Source organism: Colias eurytheme, chromosome 20, assembly GCF_061535395.1.
Source record: "Colias eurytheme isolate Ceu_HAF_F1 chromosome 20, ilColEury1 Martin Lab GWU primary, whole genome shotgun sequence".
Lineage (NCBI taxonomy): Eukaryota > Metazoa > Arthropoda > Insecta > Lepidoptera > Pieridae > Colias > Colias eurytheme.
In genome coordinates this window covers 7,656,700-7,675,409 of record NC_142999.1, presented here as the reverse complement: position 1 = coordinate 7,675,409, position 18,710 = coordinate 7,656,700, and the positions used below count along the sequence as shown (strand labels likewise).

Below are 18,710 nucleotides of genomic sequence, written 5' to 3'. Positions count from 1 at the left end.
TAGAACTTGGCCTTAAACTTATTTTTTAATTATCCCTGTTATATGTGCAACATACTGTTATTAATGCCTGCTGCTTTCTTCGACCGATCTATGTCCACACAGACAGCTACTTCGCGCAACAATTGCTTCGTGAGGTTGCTCGGTCTGTGTGAAAACACCTTAGTCGTATCTTAGCGGAGCCATGGCCGTCTTTCTAGCTTACTATCTCGTCAAAAAAGACAAACATTTGGTCTCTGGAAAAACTAAAACGACAAAGCAAAACCCAGACAGTGGATGTGACTTTCACATGTTATGATATCGACTAAGCTTTGTATTTTTGGAAGACCTAATTATAATAAAATCAGTAAATAACATGAAATTTATTTCTTTCCCAGTTTTTCAGATTTCAATAAAACACAAAAACCTTTTAAAATATATCTTTATTCACATACATACTGACATTTTCGCTAACATATAACAAAATTGATCTAAAATATAACTACAGAGGCTAAAATAATAATACTAAATAACAAAATAGAAAATAATATTGAACGTGACTAACCGACATGATAAAAAGTTTAAACTGCGCTTTAAAATTATGCTTTCTCGCTCTAACTGAGTAAATAATAGCCAAGTAAGAAAGAGAGGACATGGTTAAGTACTTACTTTGATGTTATTCCATTCCACATTATTATTTTTGTATATATTTATAAGATCAGTGCTGTTTGAACTCGGAAGGTAAGTTTGAAATAGTTAAAATACAATTATATATTTACTATATAGATAAGATAAAACATAATGTAACTAATACATACAAAAATAGAAATAGAATCGTTATATTAGCATTCACCACTCTTTCTTAACTATTGTTTAACATTAAACGGGCGGGAATATTTAAAATGAAAATAATTTTGTGCAACATGCTACAATAATAATTTATAATTTATGTTTATTTCCATGCATGAAAACGGAATAAGCGTTGGTGGTTTTTCAAATAAAAATCAACTGTATAAAACAACGGACGACAAATTTTAAGTCAAACAGTCAGTAATCGATGCAATTTGATATTAAAACTTAACTACATAATATAAGGAATAACGCTATTTACATCTATACATAAATATAAAAATATCTAACTAATATTTACAGTTTATAAAATGGAGGAAACAATCTTATTATTTTAATTATTGTTGCTTGAAATGGAAAGATTATGAAAAATCATTCATTTAGTTAAAACGACAACCATATTTATACAAAAAATGTACTAATACTAACTCGGTTGTACCAATGTAACAGATAATTTAAATCGTTATTTGGATAACTAGTTACAAAAATTCCGTCAACTGTTTCTAGATAGGTATATCTATTGTTAATTTTTAAGTGATCAATTAAAATAAGTAAATTAATTTCTGTACAAAAATGTACAAATTGGGCAGGACAATAATTTTTAAAGTGAAACTTTTTTTTACATCGTCTCAAACTTTTTGGTCTGTGTAGCGCATGTCGCGTGTATCGACCGTCACGCGACATGCGCTACACAAAGCAGTGTTCGGAACCGTTCGAACAGTTTCACTTTTACCGTGGTTTCATAAAACCACACAACATTTTTCTAATTTAAGCAGTGTTTGGTTTTATTTAAATGCCGCATACTATTAAACTTAAAATAAAAACAGAATCTTTCTGTTATAGATATTGGTAGACGGACAATAAAGGTTCATTTCATCAAAAAAAGTACTCACGTACATATATAAATTCATGACTATAAAATCTTTGAATTCGAATAGATAAAAATATAATAATAGTTTACACTTTACATTATTTATATTACCACGTCTTGAATATCCAATTATTATCAGTTTTAAGTATCAAATATGTATAAAAAAAATAAAACAGAAGAAAAATAAACATTTATATAGTATAGACATTATACTCGATTAAGTATAAATACTTGCCTCCCAAAAACCGCGTACCTTAAAAATAACCAAACCCTATTATTAAATTTATATTTTTATTTCCAAAATTAATTATATTCGAGATCATTATTATCAACGGGCGGGCGAGGATTGTTTACAACCGCTTCAGGATTCACCGAATGTACGGGAGCCGGATTCATAATTCTGTTTCTAGAAGAATCTGGGAACCGCATGACGTAATCCTGATCTAATCTATCCATTTGCAACCGTCTCTCGGACCATGGAATGGCGCGGAATTCGGAATTCGAAGTCGACGGAACCGCGTGTAGGCGCGGAATGCGTTGCGCCAAATTTCGAATTCTAGAACTTTCCGGATTACGTTCGGGAACAAAGTTCTGGACTGTTCTAGAATCTTGGCGTGTAAACATGTGTTGATATCTCGCTATTTCGCACGGGAGCAATGGCCGCGCGTCCCTGCCTATTCTCTGTATGGATATCTGTTTTGTGTTCTGTGTATCTGTGGTTGGGTGTATTAAGATGCTGTTTTGTTGAACTCGTGTAGGTGATGGGAAGTTTAGTGCGAGGAAATCCGGTAATGGTACGCAGTATACACCGAGTTCGTCCTGAAATTGAGGAAAGTTGATTTTATTTACACACACAAGAAAAATCGTAACAACAAGAATAACAAAATTATTATGAAATTACAGACTATAAAAACCTATTCTTGAACACTCTAATGTAAAAAAAATATATTTTAGGTATAAAATGGTGGGACTGTACGAGGCCATTAAAAAGTATTATTTGCACAACAAATTAATTTAGCAAACAAAATTCTTATAAAATTTATATCAAGTCTATTAAAATGGGTATTTTATAATTTATTAAGGGCCGATTTTTCAATGCTTGGATAAAACTTATTCGTCGAATAATGTATAGAACTACCATTTTAAAAACGTATTCTAATTCCCGTATTTGACAGTTTACGTGACATTTTAATATTATCGTGTAAGGGCGCTTGTGCACTACAAGGAATTTTACTGTCCGGCATTCCGATTTTTTACGGTCCGGTGTTGCATGAAAAAACCGATGAATTGGCTTGTGCACCTGTCCGTCTTTACTCGGATCAGTGCGGTACAGTTCAAGGAAGTTTGGCGGTATAATGCTATCATAAATGATTGTTTTTGCATTTTACAAGAAACGAGTAAAAAATATAGAAGATGAAATATAATATTACTTCGTTATATTAAAAAGTAAAGTTCCGTAAGAGATTTAAAATGCGTGTTTTACTTATTTATTTTAATCGGTGACGAGGAGCTAAAGCTATTCCCACTTGAACTTTAACTTACCAACACTTAGATAATAATTATAGGTCAATGTATATCAAAAATAACAATACTGACTTTTCAAATCACATTGTCAGCTAAAAGAAAGTAAAACAAGAGCTTGCTTTCAATTGGCATATGCAGTAAAAAGAGTAAAAACTAAGCAAGTGGGCATTCGAAAACAATTATACCTATAGCGACTCGTAGACACAAAAAACCATCCGGAATAGGAAAAAGTGAAATGTCGGACGGTAAAATTACGTTTAGTGCACAAGCTAGTATTTAGATTAATGGCGTGCCATACCGGACCGTAAAAAATCGGAATGCCGGACAGTACAAATTCCTTGTAGTGCACAAACACCCTAATACTTTATTCGACGGATAAGTTTTATTCAAGCATTGAAAAATCGGCCCTTAAGTATTTAAACTCACACTAGAAGGACTCCTCTCCCCCTCTAGAGGGAAGGCCGGTTTCTTTTCTACCTCCGGCTCCTTTTCCTTTCCCTTATCCTCCTCTAGCGGTATATCCGGTACAACTTGCAAGTCTTCGGGAGGATTTGGCACAGTTATGTAACTCGCTATTATACTCGATAATTGGTCTAACACCTGGAATTTTAGGTATGTATTAGATTATAGTTCTGTGTAATAATGTGTAGGTTTATTTTTAAAACATTTTTTTTTTACTTTAAATTAAAGAGAGATTGGGACTAAGAAAAATATTGACTATTATTATATTATGGTTGTAGTTAGGATTGACACTTTTGTAGCATTTTTTCTCATATTGATGTGTTGTTTATTTACTTTTTGGTTTGTATTTTACAAATGTTAATATGTTTGTTGTAATATCAATATCCGTAAAAACATTTACGTAACTTTCACATAGTTTTAATCCTTACTATATTAATATTATAAATGCGAAAGTAACTCGTGTCTGTCTGTTACTCAATCACGCCTAAACTACTGAACCAATTTGCATGAAATTTGATATGGAGATATTTTGATACCCGAGAAAGGACATAGTACCTTTTATTGCGAAATATGTACCACGGGCGAAGCCGGGGCGGACCACTAGTATTAAATAACTTACCTGATCAGCAACTAGTCTATGTTTAGGATCTTTCACCAAGAGCCTCTGTATTAGAAATACTGTATTATCCGAAACATGTACTGGATTGCCGTCCCTGTAAAAATTTATATTTTTAAATTTATAAAAGGAAGTATAAAATACTACAAAATAATTGTTGCAGTAACCTTTTATGGTTTAGACTTGATAGACCAACAGAGAGACTTTCCCTAATAACTACTTCGCTAATATTAAAATGTTCTATTAAAATGAATTAAAGTAAATTAATAAAAGGTTAGTTATTTCTTTTACTATTTAAATGGCTATTACAATGTAAAGACTGATTATTTAAAAGAATACACACATATTTAGAATATTATAAATCAAACTACAACAAAAAGATTGTTGTTTCATTTATCAGACCTTATTTAACATTTTATAATATGCATAACCTTAAATTCTGTTTTGTATAAGTATGTACTCAAAAATTACTGAACTGACAAGAATCGGCTATAATAAAAAATGTGTGCGTGTCAGGGCCGGATTTAGGGGAGGGCAAACGGGGCGATGGCCCGGGGCCTCCACAAGCAGGGGGCCCCCACAATAGAGACTTCGGAAAAAAAATATCTTTCAAATTCCAACAAGTAAAACTAGTAAACATCTTTTCCTTTGATATTTTTTTTTTCACTTTTACCTTTACCTACAGCCTACAGTACATGATTATTTGATTATTATTAATCTTAAATATTAACAGAAATCATTGATCTATATTTGTTCACTCTAATCAGGCAATCAGTGAAATATCAAAATCTCAAATGGCCCTGATAAGCACTTCCAATTTACTACCCATCTTGAGGGAGTACCCCAATGGCTCAATGGCTCAGTGGGGTGGTACTTGCCCGCAACCTCGGAGGTTGGGTATTCGATTCCGTGAAAATTTGCACGCTGCAGCAGAGGCATTGGTGAAAGTGTATACGGATGATTTAGAGCCTAGTCTTGGTAATGAGTTGGTTCAATTTGTGTCTTTGATTGATTCATACAAAAAGGACTATGGAAAAGATCAATCGCCGGAACTATTTTACTACAAAATTCTTGAAGATCGAAACAAAGATACATTCACAAACCTCGAAATTGCATTGAGAATGTATTTGGTCTTGATGGTATCAAATTGCACTTTAGAGTGCTCATTTTCAAAAATGAAAATTATAAAAAATAGGCTTCGAACGCGATTTACTCCGAGAACTGGATTTCAGCGAAATCATCAACGATTTTTCGGCAAAAAAAGAATGAATGAATGAGAACTTTATTGTACACACCAAATTACAGACATTACATAAAATAGAATACACATAAATTGCACAATGGGCGAGAAAAAAGCTCGAAAGGTTCCGTTCGTTATCACTAAAATTTAGTTCAGATAATTCATGTTTCCGATTATATTTATATGCGTTTGTTAAATACTAAGAGAATCTACTTGGTTTCACAATAAATTATTTATTGAAAAACTCGACTGAGAAAAATTGTTCATTTTATTTGGAAAATAATTTGGGGCGAGGGGGCCTCCACTCCTTTGTTGCCCCGAGGCCTCCGGACCTCTAAATCCGGCCCTGGTGCGTGTACTAGTGTACACACGTAAGAAGTGAAACTTCTTTATGACCTTATTTTTCAAAAAATAATTTACTATATGCAACTTTACAGAAATACGTCGAATCACGCGTGGTAGGGATAAGAACAAGATGGCGCGTAACGAAAAAATGTTACACTAAATTTTTTTCCAACCCCGATATAGAAGTTTCACTTCAACAATGTATATTTAAAATATCTGAACAGAAATTACAACAACTAACAAAACTCACGGTGGTATATTATAATTAGCAGCTTGTATACGACTAAACAGCTGCGCAAGGCTCGTGTCACAGAACGGAAACTGTCCGTACAACATAGTGTACAGCACAACCCCTAACGCCCACATGTCTGACGGCTTTCCAAGGTACGGCTTGCATAGTAATACGTCTGGTGATATGTAGGCTGGTGAACCTGTAATAATTTAATAGATATTAAACATGATATTTAGTTTTATAGCTTTCAAATCCATACTAATATTATAAATGCAAAAGTAACTCTGTCTGTCTGTCTGTTACTCAATCACGCCTTAACTACTGAACCAATTTGCATGAAATTCGGTATAGAGATATTTTGATACCCGAGAAAGGACATAGGCTACTTTTTACTCTGAGACATAGGATATGTAAAACCTAGAAAATCCTACGGGAACGGGAATTATGCGGGTTTTTCTTTGACTGCGCGGGCGATGCCGCGGGTGGAAAGCTAATGCTTTAGTAAATGAGATTTTTTTTAAGAATAGAAACAATTCGAACCCCCGTCTTCCCCCTAGCATGGCGAAAACACGGGTTCTAGTCCCGTTCTTTAAAATTTCTTATAGATTTTAAAGTAAGTAAATTCTATACAATGAAAGTATGAGGCAAGTTTTATAATTTTGTTTGTGAAATTTGTATGTGATCTTAAGAACAGTTCAGGATCCATGAACCATCAAATCAAAACATTGTATCCTTGTTACCGCTGTAAGCTACCACAATCGAGAGTTTCGTACAGGAAATTATCGGGCGTCTCATCAAAATAAAGCTACTCACGGAAAATTAGCTTGATTACTATCAATTGCAAAAATGGGCAATGGATCCTGAACTAGAAGTATGTATCCGTTCATGTCAATTATTTCAATAACAGAAAATAAAATTGCATATGAAGAATAATAAGGAAAATGAATCTCAAACTAAACTGATTAAGTAAAATTATTAATTATTCAATGGTAAAAAAAAATATTCACTTTTGAAATATTTACCTCTTTGATCCTTCAATAAATCTCTATCGCTACCTAGATGTGTCCCCAGGCAGAAATTAGTTAACACAACCCTTCCAGTCCTTTGGTTTAACACTATGTTGCCTAATTTAAGATCCCTGTGTACTATATTTCTCTGAAAAAATATTTATTTTGTCAGATTTAGTTAATAATATTGAATTTAGAAAATGAAATGAAAGGAAATTAAATTAAATTAAATTAAATGCAATGAAATAAAATATATCGAAACAAATTGAAACAAAATGAAATGAAATTAACTGATATTCTCATTTCATCTTTAAAACATTACTGAAACATTACAAGGAAAACTTAACTTTCTTAAATACACAGGCAGTCCTTATATTAAAGAAAGTACAAATATTGGCAAATAATGACTTGCCCTTGTAATAATAACCTTCTGTATAATTTCAAATTTGTTGCAACAGAACAACAATTGGGTAACATAGCAAATTTTTTATTGCAGCCAGGGCTTTAAAAATTATGTATCTACCAGAATTTTATGAACAAAGAAATGTGAGCAATTTAAAACTGTACTTAACGCTTTATAGTTTATACTAGCTGTGCTATATGGTTTCATCCGCATTGCTCTGCTCATGTTGGTCATAGCATGATGATATATAGCCTTTCGCGATAAATGGGTTATCTAACACCGAAAGAATTTTTCCAATCGGACCAGTAGTTCCTGATTATAGCGCGTTCAAACAAACAAACAAACTCTCGCTTTATAATATTAAGAATAGATAATATACAAGCCACTTATACCAGTATACTTAACCTAATAATATTGTAAAATAATGTAATAATATATAATAAATACCTAGATATTAGTAAATACAAACCTTATGTAAATTAGCAACTACCCTCACTATATCATAGAATATCAAAATGGCCTCTTTTTCAGGTACTTTCTTTACTTTAGTTACATATTGCTGCAAGTTTATCAACTCGCTACCTTTTTCACTAAATTGGTGTGCACTAACACAGTCTAAAACTAGAAATAGTCTTTGTCTAACTCTGCCAGTGTATATAAAACCTGGACCGTTGGGATTTGGGGCCTCTTCTAAAGCATGATCCTGAAAGTAAAGAATATATTATATTCTTATCATAAACAAATTTGAACATTTTATGTGGTTAATGTTTATTTATGATTATTAGTGCAAGATAGAAAGTAAAATCAAAGTAAATTTATAAAATAAAAATTTATTAATTTATAAAGTAAATTTATTTTATAATTATTTTTGTCCTTGTTACATCATATTATCATCATCTCAAACTCAAACATTTATTTATTCAATTAGACTTCTGCTAGAAGCACTTTTGAAACATCATTACATATTTTAACATTTACGACCGATTCGTAAAAGCAGTATCTATGGAGAAGAACCGGCAAGAAACTCCATATCTTCATAATAATTATAAACATTGATGCAAAATGTGTATCCTGTATGAACTATCAATGTGTAGAGATGCCTTAAATGCATAAGATTTTATATGCACATGCTACTTTTAGGCAAAGAAGAATATAGTAAATAAATATATAATAGAAGATGGAAAGCAAAATGTTAAAGAAACAGATATATCATATAAATATGAGTTTGATTGAGTCCCCAGAAATTAATCATTATTCCCTTCAAGCCAGTCTTCAGGCATTTTCAATATATCACACAAACACAAAAATAGGTAAATTAGGTATTTATCTCAATTTTGGTTATTATCTATCATAATGGACAGCGCAATTAAGCAATAATGACGACATTTACATATGGATATAAGTCATAACGATTTCCGAGTAATAATTAATTATATTGAAATGTAAAACTTACCTTAAACAACCCGTGATGGTGTACAACACCATCTTGATCTTCTAACAAGGATAGCAAAGAATACTCAGTATGTAATAGCATTTTCCCTTGTCTATCATCCTGTGTTTCAGGCTGGCCCTCATTTTTTAATGTTAGTATTTTGATCTGATAGAAATCATCAGTTTTCTCTTTACGAGCTAAACATTGAACTATACTTTTAACAGGGCTAGGCCCTAACTTGGGACCAAGTAAATAGGGACCTGCTTTTCGTACAAGTTTATCTGGGACAGGAGTGCCAGGTGGTGGGACATCGCTTTTGTTATACAACACTTTAAGTTTACGAGGTGAATTGGGCGACAATTTCTTTGAATTTTTGAGCATAGAACTTGACGTGGAATTTGCATAGGCTGACAATCTTGCAATCTTCGGGCTGGGTTGGAGTAACAAAGGTCGTGATCTCTTTCCATGGCTAAGACTACTCGTACTTTCAGGTTTTTCTTGATCCATAACTATAGAAGATTGTAACGGTCACTATATTTCACTATTTAAAATTGAGCATCAGACTTATAATACTATTGTAATTAAGTTTAGTGTTATTCTAAAATTCGTTAGGTCATACAGCTGTAAATTTCACTGCTTTTATTTACTTGGTCAAATGTTCATTACAGTGTTACCTGCTCAGTGCTCTTGAAACAATTATTCAATTTTATTTTTCCGTGATCTATAAAAAATATTAATGTACATCTTTCTATGATTTTCAATAAATCACCACACGTAGATTTTAAATAATATTGTATAATTTACGAAATTATCTTCAATTTGCACATTCAATTTAATTAAAATATCGCGGTATGCAGATACTGAGCCAACAGGAAGATTATCAAAGTTAAAAAAAAAGACGTGTGACACTCGGGGACTGCCGCGGTAAAGCTATTGCATGCTATGCCTTCAAGCCACACCTCCGCGCCCGTCGGAGTGGGGAGCGTGAGGTTTTTCGTTACGGAATTTCTGGATTCGGTCCCCGCGCTCAAGGCTATGCAATAGCTTAAAAATCTACAACTTGAATAGAATTTATTTAATAAAATTAAGATTGTTATCGTTGATTATGATTATTATGCCATATTATTATCATTATCTTCTCTTTCTGCATTAAAAAGCATTTTTAAAACATGCATAAATTAATGGTGAATTATAGGAAAATTGGTACATATTGTCTGGCAACATAAAGACAGATAAGAAAGAACAGCTATGCACGAAGATAATATTATTTTTAAACTTCAACAATAATCACAGAATTTATGAAAGAGTAATTTATGAACAATTATTTTCTTGATTATAATATGTAATTTGAATAACTTAACTTAACTTTGAGTTAACTATTTGTGTAAGTATTTATTTCACAATATTTCGTGATTTGTGTGCAAGACTCATTAGATGGAGACGGTGACGGACAGATAAGATTGACAGATATTTTTAACCATGTTTTTACTGAGACTTGAGTAGATCAAGATCTTCTCGATTTTATGTGACATAATTATTATTTAGTATTGCAAAGTACTTATTTTAAACATAAATAAACTGTATATAAAAATCGAATCGAAACAGTATGTGGAAAGGTCTTAGATTAACGCAATCGCAACTATCGAAGCTCCATTTTAAAGGAAATAAACTACAATCATTAGGAGTTCCAGCGTTAGATTCTGTGTTAAACCAATGGTATGAATTCTGTAAGAAACCCCCTAAGGGTTTCGAAAAGTATTTTCAACCAGGAACTAGTAAAAAACACGAAAAGAAACCGGAAAAAGATGACGCTCCTCCACCGTCGAAATCTTCACCACCACCGTCAAAACCGAGCTCGTCTCCAGAAAAATGGAATATTAATATGTTTTCCAATGCCCCTGGAGGAAGGGGATCTGGCCGTGGAGGTTACGATGGACAAGATCGAGAAAAATGGATGATGTTTGGTGCCATGGGTGTAGTTGCCCTAATTGCCTCAATTGCATATTTCGAACTTAAGTACAGAGAAATAAGTTGGCGAGACTTCGTTAACATGTATCTAAAAAAAGGCATTGTTGAAAAGTTAGAGGTTATAAACAAGAAATGGGTTCGTGTAAGATTACAGCCGGGCACATTTGAAGGAAAAGTTATCTGGTTTGCTATTGGCAGTGTGGATTCATTCGAGAGAAATCTAGAGAATGCGCAAATAGAAATGAATGTTGAACCACAGAATTTCCTGCCAGTTATTTATAGAACTGAGGTGGAGGCTTCCAGTCTGACAGGAATATTACCAACATTGTTAATAATTGGTTTCTTAATTTATATGATGAGAAGGTCTGCTGATATGATGGGAAGAGGTGGTCGCAAAGGTGGTGGACTTTTTGGTGGTGTGATGGAATCAACAGCAAAATTGATCAACCCAACAGACATTGGTGTTAAGTTCCAGGATGTAGCCGGTTGTGAAGAAGCTAAGATCGAAATTATGGAGTTCGTGAACTTCTTGAAGAACCCCCAACAATACATTGACTTGGGAGCTAAAATACCCAAAGGAGCTTTGCTCACTGGACCACCGGGTACTGGTAAAACTTTACTTGCCAAAGCTACAGCTGGAGAGGCCAATGTTCCTTTTTTAACTGTATCTGGTTCAGAATTCTTAGAGATGTTTGTTGGTGTAGGTCCATCTAGAGTGAGAGACATGTTTGCAATGGCTCGTAAGCATGCCCCATGCATTTTGTTCATCGATGAAATTGATGCTGTCGGTAGGAAAAGGGGTGGACGAAGCTTTGGTGGACATTCAGAGCAAGAAAACACACTAAATCAATTGCTGGTAGAGATGGATGGTTTTAACACAACAACAAATGTTGTTGTGTTAGCTGCAACCAACAGAGTTGATATTTTGGATAAAGCTCTGTTGAGACCTGGTCGTTTTGACCGTCAGATATTTGTACCAGCTCCAGATATTAAGGGCAGGGCTTCCATTTTCAAGGTGCATTTAACTCCACTCAAAACTACACTCAATAAAGAGAATCTAGCCAGAAAAATGGCTGCTTTAACACCAGGTATGTCATATGAATATTCAATTAAATATCTATAATATTGGTTATTTTTGTTTGCATGGTTCAAACTTTGTTTGTAAATATTTATATTCTTTCTACATTTAGTAACACATTTTGAAAAAAATTAGATGGATAATATTAGGTTACATATTAAACTTATTCAATGTTCTCTCATAACAAACTTTTTCGAATTTAACAGTAAATTGTAATAATATATAGCCTATAGTTTGGTATGCAATACTATGTACTTTAATGTTTTCTTTTAATATTTCAGGTTTCACTGGAGCAGATATTGCTAATGTATGCAATGAAGCAGCACTCATTGCAGCTAGGGAGTTGTCAACTGACATAAGCATGAAAAACTTTGAACAGGCCATAGAGAGAGTAGTAGCTGGTATGGAAAAAAAATCGAATGTCCTACAACCAGAGGAGCGAAAGATTGTAGCATATCATGAAGCTGGCCATGCTGTAGCTGGCTGGTTCCTAGAACATGCTGACCCCCTTCTCAAAGTATCTATCATACCTCGTGGAAAGGGTCTTGGATATGCACAATATCTACCAAAAGAACAATATCTATACAGTAAGGAACAATTATTTGACAGAATGTGCATGACCCTTGGTGGAAGAGTGAGCGAGGAAATATTCTTTGGTAGAATTACAACCGGTGCACAGGATGATTTGAAGAAAATTACTCAGAGTGCATACGCTCAAATTGTTCACTACGGTATGAATGCTAAAGTGGGTAATGTTTCCTTTGAAATGCCACAACCTGGAGAAATGGTTATTGACAAACCATACTCTGAAAAAACAGCTGAATTAATCGACTCTGAAGTGAGAGATTTAATCAACTCAGCACATAAACGCACAACAGACTTGTTAGTTGAACATAAGACAAACATTGAGAAGGTTGCAGAACGCTTACTGAAGCAAGAGATTCTGAGCAGGGATGATATGATTGAATTACTGGGTCCCAGACCATTCCCTGAAAAGAGTACCTATGAAGAATTTGTGGAGGGAACTGGTTCATTAGATGAAGATACAACTTTACCAGAGGGCTTGAAGGATTGGAATAAGGAAAAGCAACCAACTATTCCCCCACCAGAAAGTATACCTCCTGCCAGTAAAAATTAACTTTATTTATGTAGTTGATTGTTGAGTTTTTAGTCAGTTTATGTGTAATAAATACAATTACCTATAAGACATAAGGCTTTTTGTTTTTGTTGACACAATGTAAGAATCTGGTACATTGAAATCGGCCAAAGCAGTTTTTTACTCATTCACCTATAGTTGCGCCGTTAAAAAATTTAAAAACTTATTCAATATTGGCTTTGATTGTATAGATAGTTGCATTTTACGTGTTGTATGAGCTTGTTTTTTTAAATAAATTGCAGTATGTAAAATACTTTGGTAGTTTTCTTGTATGTGAAAGGTCAAAATAATGTACGACAATTTTGAGTACCAATATATTATTTAATTGGCCACTGGCTGAAATCAAAAATTTTACATTTAACCTCTCCTCCACGTTTAATGAATTTAGGACAAGCACCGTCACGCCATCTTTAGTGATCAATAGATGTCGCGGAGAGCAAGAGGCTATGCGAGATTGTGCTAGCCCTGTACATAGATCCGAAGGAACAACATTAACAAAAAAAAAACAGGGTTATATTAAAATTATAATATGAAAATATTCAAATATAGGCTGAAAATACATTCAGCCTTCTTTCTGTTTATTTAAATATTCACTACATTACTTTATACATCACCAATTTCTTAAGTAAATTCAGCTTTTGTACAATATAAAAAGAATCTTATATTAAATCTATGTTTACATGTGTAATGTGTACAACACGCCCGCACTCTCATTAAACTTGATCTAACCGAGCGAACGAGAATTAAAGAAATTAACAAAAATAATTAAAATTATGGTAATTATTACAAGTACCTACACTATATTCATGTTCAACATTTTATGTCAATATTCAATTATTATCTATTCTTAAACTAGCCTATGATATTATTAACATTATAAATGATGAAAACGTATCTGCATGATATCATTCAACAATAATCCATTAACAATCGCAATCCATTTACTCGCGTCTATAAAACGGAAAATTAAAACTAATCTCAGTAACAACGAAAGTCTGTATCAATGACAGTCTCTGACTTTTTCCCCTTTTGGTTTTCGGCCCCGTTTCTTGCCCGAGGTGACGCCAGCTAGAACCATCGCGGTTCGTTTGGCGAGACATGACTTGCAGAACCAATCTTCCGTCGCTCCGGGTTCTTCCGTAATACCTACACATATCCAATGATACCACCCGTCGCAACCGTCACAACCGATCATGGGGGAACCGTTGTCGGGTCGACCACACGCCGGACAGACCCAAATTTTGTTCCCGTGTTCGTCGACATAATATGGCGTGGGTAATGTTCCACTAGGTTTTTCCGCAACAGGCGTAGCCGGCGCCGTCGGAACATCATCGATTACAGAAGCTGCTTCATCATCTAAGCTGTCCCCGTGCCCTTTTTTCGATAAAGGTTTTATTAATATCCTTCTGTACTTCGAATGACTTGACGGCGGACGATTCTTTCGTTGTGGAGAGCCTGGCGGCGACGATGAAGCTTGCGCTTCTTGTGGTTCTGCTACATGATTATGCTTCGAATGTTTCTGTTTTGGTGGTCGAGTTACCAACGCTGATATTTGCGCTAACTCAGGTGATCTACTATTTTCCCTAGATAGCGGCTCTTCTTTAACTGGCGATTCTTCTTCTCTTTTAACTGGTTTTATATTTAACTTAAATGTTTCAGGTGAACTAGGTGGCATAGGTGAATTTGAATTAGATGATCCCAATTTTAATGTTAGTTTAGGTACTAAACCATCAGCTAATTTTTCTTTTTTCTTCTCCTTCTTCTCTTTCTTAATTCTATCTTTGATTTCTTGCCTTTCTTCTTTTTCTTTTTTCTTTTCAGACTTATCTTTATTTTTATCTTTTTTGTCCTTCTTCTTTTTGATCTTAATACCATCCTTATCTCTCTTTTCCTTTTTATGTGATTTATCTTTTTTCCTCTCTGAGCTATCAATATCATCTTTGGGAACTTCAGGGGTTGACATTTTAACACGTGTAGCTTCGACATTGGGTGTTGGTTCAGTATGATGGACTGGTGCAGGTGGTTCAGGAGTAGGTAATCGTACCGGTGGTGGAGCGGGAGGTTCTCTCGGCACCTCTTGTCGAACTGGTTCTGACTTTGGTGGATTTAACTCTATTGTTATGTCTGGCTGTACAGGTGGCATTTTATATAGATTTGCTTTGTGTTCTTTACTTGATTTAGATTTTTGTTTTTGTAGAATATTTGGAATGGTTGGAGATTTGTGCTTGTCATGTCGATCTTTTTCACGGCTTGTCCCCGGCGATTTATGCATCATTCTATCGTCATCATTATCTACTGGTATAACCTCTAAACTTGGGCGTCTAAACATTGAAGGAAGTTTTACTGCAGATGATCTTGATGAATGTGAAAAGTTGCCTAGTGGCATTAGATGGTTGGGTAAACCAGGTAAAAAACTAGGACCAGGTATAAGACCTGGCCCTGCTCCTAAAGCAAATGGATTGTTTAACATGTTTGGTGAAGGGAGCCCCCTTAATGCTGGATTGTTTGCTAAGCCAGCTAAGAAATCACCTCCTGGCATAAGTCCTGAATTAGGTATTAAGCCTGGACCTGGCATCAAACCTCTACCAGGTGGCATTGAGTGAAAGAATGGAAAACCTGGTGGCATCTGAGGAAGTTTTGATTCATTCTTTGGTCTTCCAGTTTTAGGAGATTTTTCATTAGGAAATTTCATTTTCTTCTTGTCAGCCATTTGCACCATTTCATAAGCTAATTGTTGTTGCTGTTTCTTAAGTTTTGCTTCCAGCTTTGCAGCCTTATCTTTTTTATCTTTATGTTTCTTTTCTCTCTTTACTTTTGGACTTTCAATAGGTACATCTTTGGAGAGTGATTGTTGAAGTGCTTTGTTAATTGTGAGCCCAGATGGTTTCGGATCATATAACAATGGTCTTGACTGAGGCATTGGTAAATTATCCATGGAATCATCATCAATACTAATAACTTCATGGGCTCGTATATCAATTTCTTTAGATAAATCTACTGGACTACTATTATTGTTGTTCACAATGTTTTCATCAGACTTCAATCTACTATTTTCATGTGCAGAATTCTGCAACCTTGAGATCACACTTTCAGACTGTAATTTTTCTGATACAACCTCAGAAGAACTCTTATCTTCCTTAGATTTGTTCGATATTCTTTTAAATATATTAATTTTTGATCTATCAGGCTGTGAAGCCAATTTCTCTTCTTCGTCAATAACCTCCTTTTTAATTTCTACATCTGATATATGTGAATTTGTTGCATGTTTATTTACAGGTAAAGAATTAGAAACAAGTGGAGATTTAGAAATAGGTATTTTCCTGGGAACAGGTATTGCTTCTTCCCCGGGAATGAAATTAATTCGAGAAACAGATGGAGTTGGAGGGGTTTCAACAGGTTCTTGTTTAATTACTGGTCTCAATGGTTCAGGAACTAGTGGCGGTACCAAAGGTGTTGGTGGCGGCAAAATTGTTGGTTTAGCTTGAGGTGGTAATACCTTAGGCGCTGGCATTGTCACATGATTATGATGTGTCGGATGTACATCTTTATTTTTCTGTGTAAGATGTCCAGGTGGAAACCTGTCCAATTTACTACTATCCCTAGATTTACTACTTTCACCTTTATGACTTTTATCTTTTCTTTTACTTTTCATAATTTTACCATTCAATAACTTATTTTTCTTAGATTTCTTATCGGACTTATCTACCAATGGTGGTTTCATTGCATTTGAATGATGTGAATTAGCTTTATGTTTCTCATGATGTCTCTCTGAAACAAGCGTGGGTGGTCTAGCTTCAGGTAATTTACCTTCCCGTGCTGGAGACAAGAAACCTGACATAGTCATCATGACACTGCTGATTTCTCTTGTTCTTTCCTCCTCATCCAACCGTAATCTAGGCCTCTTACTGTTCGGCAATGACACTGGATCATTGGGTCTTTTAAATATATCTTTAGGTTTTTCTGGACTGTCTGTAACTGATATTTCTGGGCTTGCACATGAAGGATTATTATCAATACTATCAATACCATTCTGACAGATCTCCACAGTTCCTGCAACAACAGGTGTATCCCTTTCCTTTTCAGGGTACATCGGAGGCAAGTGCTCATGCACATGCATTGGCCTTGTGACAACTTCATGACTACCAGGTTTAAGAAAGTTCAAGTTTGATTCTTTTGGTTTGGGAAACTTTTCTGTTTTGACAGGAGGTGGTACTGGGGGAACGCAGCGAGTGTACTCTGCCAATTCTGGCAGCTGTACATGTAAATCACGAAACACTAATCCTAAATCGTGTAAATTTGGTTCAGTCCTGTTAAACTCCTCGGCGTGCCTGTTAGCTTGGGTGCCCAATGCACAAATATACTTTTCTAAAACATGAACTAAAATGTCCAGTGGCGTTGAGTTTATTCCATTCCATCCTATAGTTTGACATATTTGCGCAACATTCCTTCGTAGTATCTCACGAGCGTACGCCTCTGACATTATGACACCAACAAAGTTATCTGGAACAAATGAATATATCAACATTAACAGAGTAAACTAACTCCAATTAGAGATATCTGCATTTTTCTGATCGAATTCAACATACTTGCTATGCAACCTGATACCTGTATATATGTTAAGATAGCTAAAACAGCGAATCTCATGATTTTCATACCTGCAAGTGTCTAGTAGTACAGAGACGATATTGCGGACAAGAGAAAACTTCAAACTTAGAACACATAAGTATGCTTCTTTAGATTCTTCGCTATATAAGGGCAATTTATTATAAAACTTTTACCAATCAAAACGCAAAATAATGAAGTGTTTACGTAAAAACTTCTCAGCATTCTACAAACACAGTACCCCGTGCGCCATGATTGCATTTTGGGTTGTCAATGTTCGGTGTTGCAAGGCAATAATAAATAAAATGGCGGTCGAATAATATTGCGTTCATTTCGTTAATTAAATATTTTAGTAAAAATTTTATTTATATCTTTATACATTTTATTTAAAAAAATATAATATAATTCTATGATAAACAAAATGAACACCTAAAACAATACGTAGTACTATAATAATTATGTTGCCGTGAAATACCTCCACAGTCCACGTTCCAACCGTGTTTTGGTGTAAAAATTATAAGCTTTTCATATATTTTACATAAACGGTCTACGGGAGCTGGACACATACCTCCGAATTTTTGTAAACATTTATACGATAACGTTTACGTAAAAATATTTATTACAGTTCTACTCTTGAAACGAAAAGTAGCCTATTTTCATTAACCTCATTCTGTTAAATAATTTTTCTTGTACAGTTTCTTTGTAATCTGCATGATATGAAAAAAAATATATATAATTATAATTTATAAGGGGGAACTGTTGACCTTACCACATGCAATACGCATTTGGACACTGTACGAATGTTTGCGCTCATGTATTTTGCAAAATATTATGTGGTTTCACCGTCTCACACTTGCGCGTTTGTTTTATGCGTGCGAATGTGAGAGACCGGTATTACTGTAAAGTGTAATGTATAATTTACTAAAGAATCAAGTACATATTAACTTAT

At 34.3% G+C, this 18,710-nt stretch overlaps 3 protein-coding genes across 4 annotated transcripts; 1 reads left to right on the top strand and 2 right to left on the bottom strand.

Moving 5' to 3' along the window:
* Positions 1–401: 401 nt before the first annotated feature.
* On the bottom strand, positions 402–9,638 carry LOC149899776 (serine/threonine-protein kinase 40-like). Its single transcript, XM_090113790.1, has 7 exons — positions 8,979–9,638; positions 7,995–8,228; positions 7,138–7,270; positions 6,134–6,314; positions 4,302–4,395; positions 3,647–3,820; positions 402–2,515 (listed from the first exon to the last, which is right to left on the bottom strand). The coding sequence occupies exons 1-7, from the start codon at positions 9,462–9,464 to the stop codon at positions 2,000–2,002; spliced, it is 1,818 nt and encodes a 605-aa protein (XP_089969916.1). The 5' UTR covers positions 9,465–9,638; the 3' UTR covers positions 402–1,999.
* A 756-nt stretch (positions 9,639–10,394) lies between these two features.
* Positions 10,395–13,412, top strand: Afg3l2 (AFG3 like matrix AAA peptidase subunit 2). The gene is made up of 2 exons (XM_090113980.1): positions 10,395–12,013; positions 12,285–13,412. Exons 1-2 carry the CDS (start codon positions 10,564–10,566, stop codon positions 13,139–13,141), a joined length of 2,307 nt encoding a protein of 768 aa, XP_089970106.1. The 5' UTR covers positions 10,395–10,563; the 3' UTR covers positions 13,142–13,412.
* A 47-nt stretch (positions 13,413–13,459) lies between these two features.
* On the bottom strand, positions 13,460–18,022 carry Taf3 (TBP-associated factor 3). Of its 2 annotated transcripts, none has more exons than XM_090113979.1 (2): positions 17,938–18,022; positions 13,460–17,659 (listed from the first exon to the last, which is right to left on the bottom strand). In XM_090113979.1, the coding sequence occupies exons 1-2, from the start codon at positions 18,020–18,022 to the stop codon at positions 14,160–14,162; spliced, it is 3,585 nt and encodes a 1,194-aa protein (XP_089970105.1). In that variant the 3' UTR covers positions 13,460–14,159. The 2 variants fall into 2 exon arrangements, with proteins under 2 accessions (XP_089970105.1, XP_089970104.1); XM_090113978.1 differs by having other exon boundaries at positions 17,815–17,952.
* Between the last annotated feature and the right edge of the window lie 688 nt (positions 18,023–18,710).

Bases quoted from the DNA above. Each gene is read 5' to 3' on its own strand.
- LOC149899776 (XM_090113790.1), bottom strand. From the start codon at position 9,464: ATGGATCAAGAAAAACCTGAAAGTACGAGTAGTCTTAGCCATGGAAAG. The intron at 6,315-7,137 runs GTAAATATTTCA...AAATTATTACAG, and splicing joins TTTATTGAAGGATCAAAGAG to GTTCACCAGCCTACATATCA. The intron at 4,396-6,133 runs GTGAGTTTTGTT...AAATTTTTACAG, and splicing joins GCTAATTATAATATACCACC to GGACGGCAATCCAGTACATG.
- Taf3 (XM_090113979.1), bottom strand. From the start codon at position 18,022: ATGCAATCATGGCGCACGGGGTACTGTGTTTGTAGAATGCTGAGAAGT. The intron at 17,660-17,937 runs GTAAAAGTTTTA...CATTTGTTCCAG, and splicing joins ATTATTTTGCGTTTTGATTG to ATAACTTTGTTGGTGTCATA.
- Afg3l2 (XM_090113980.1), top strand. From the start codon at position 10,564: ATGTGGAAAGGTCTTAGATTAACGCAATCGCAACTATCGAAGCTCCAT. The intron at 12,014-12,284 runs GTATGTCATATG...TTAATATTTCAG, and splicing joins AATGGCTGCTTTAACACCAG to GTTTCACTGGAGCAGATATT.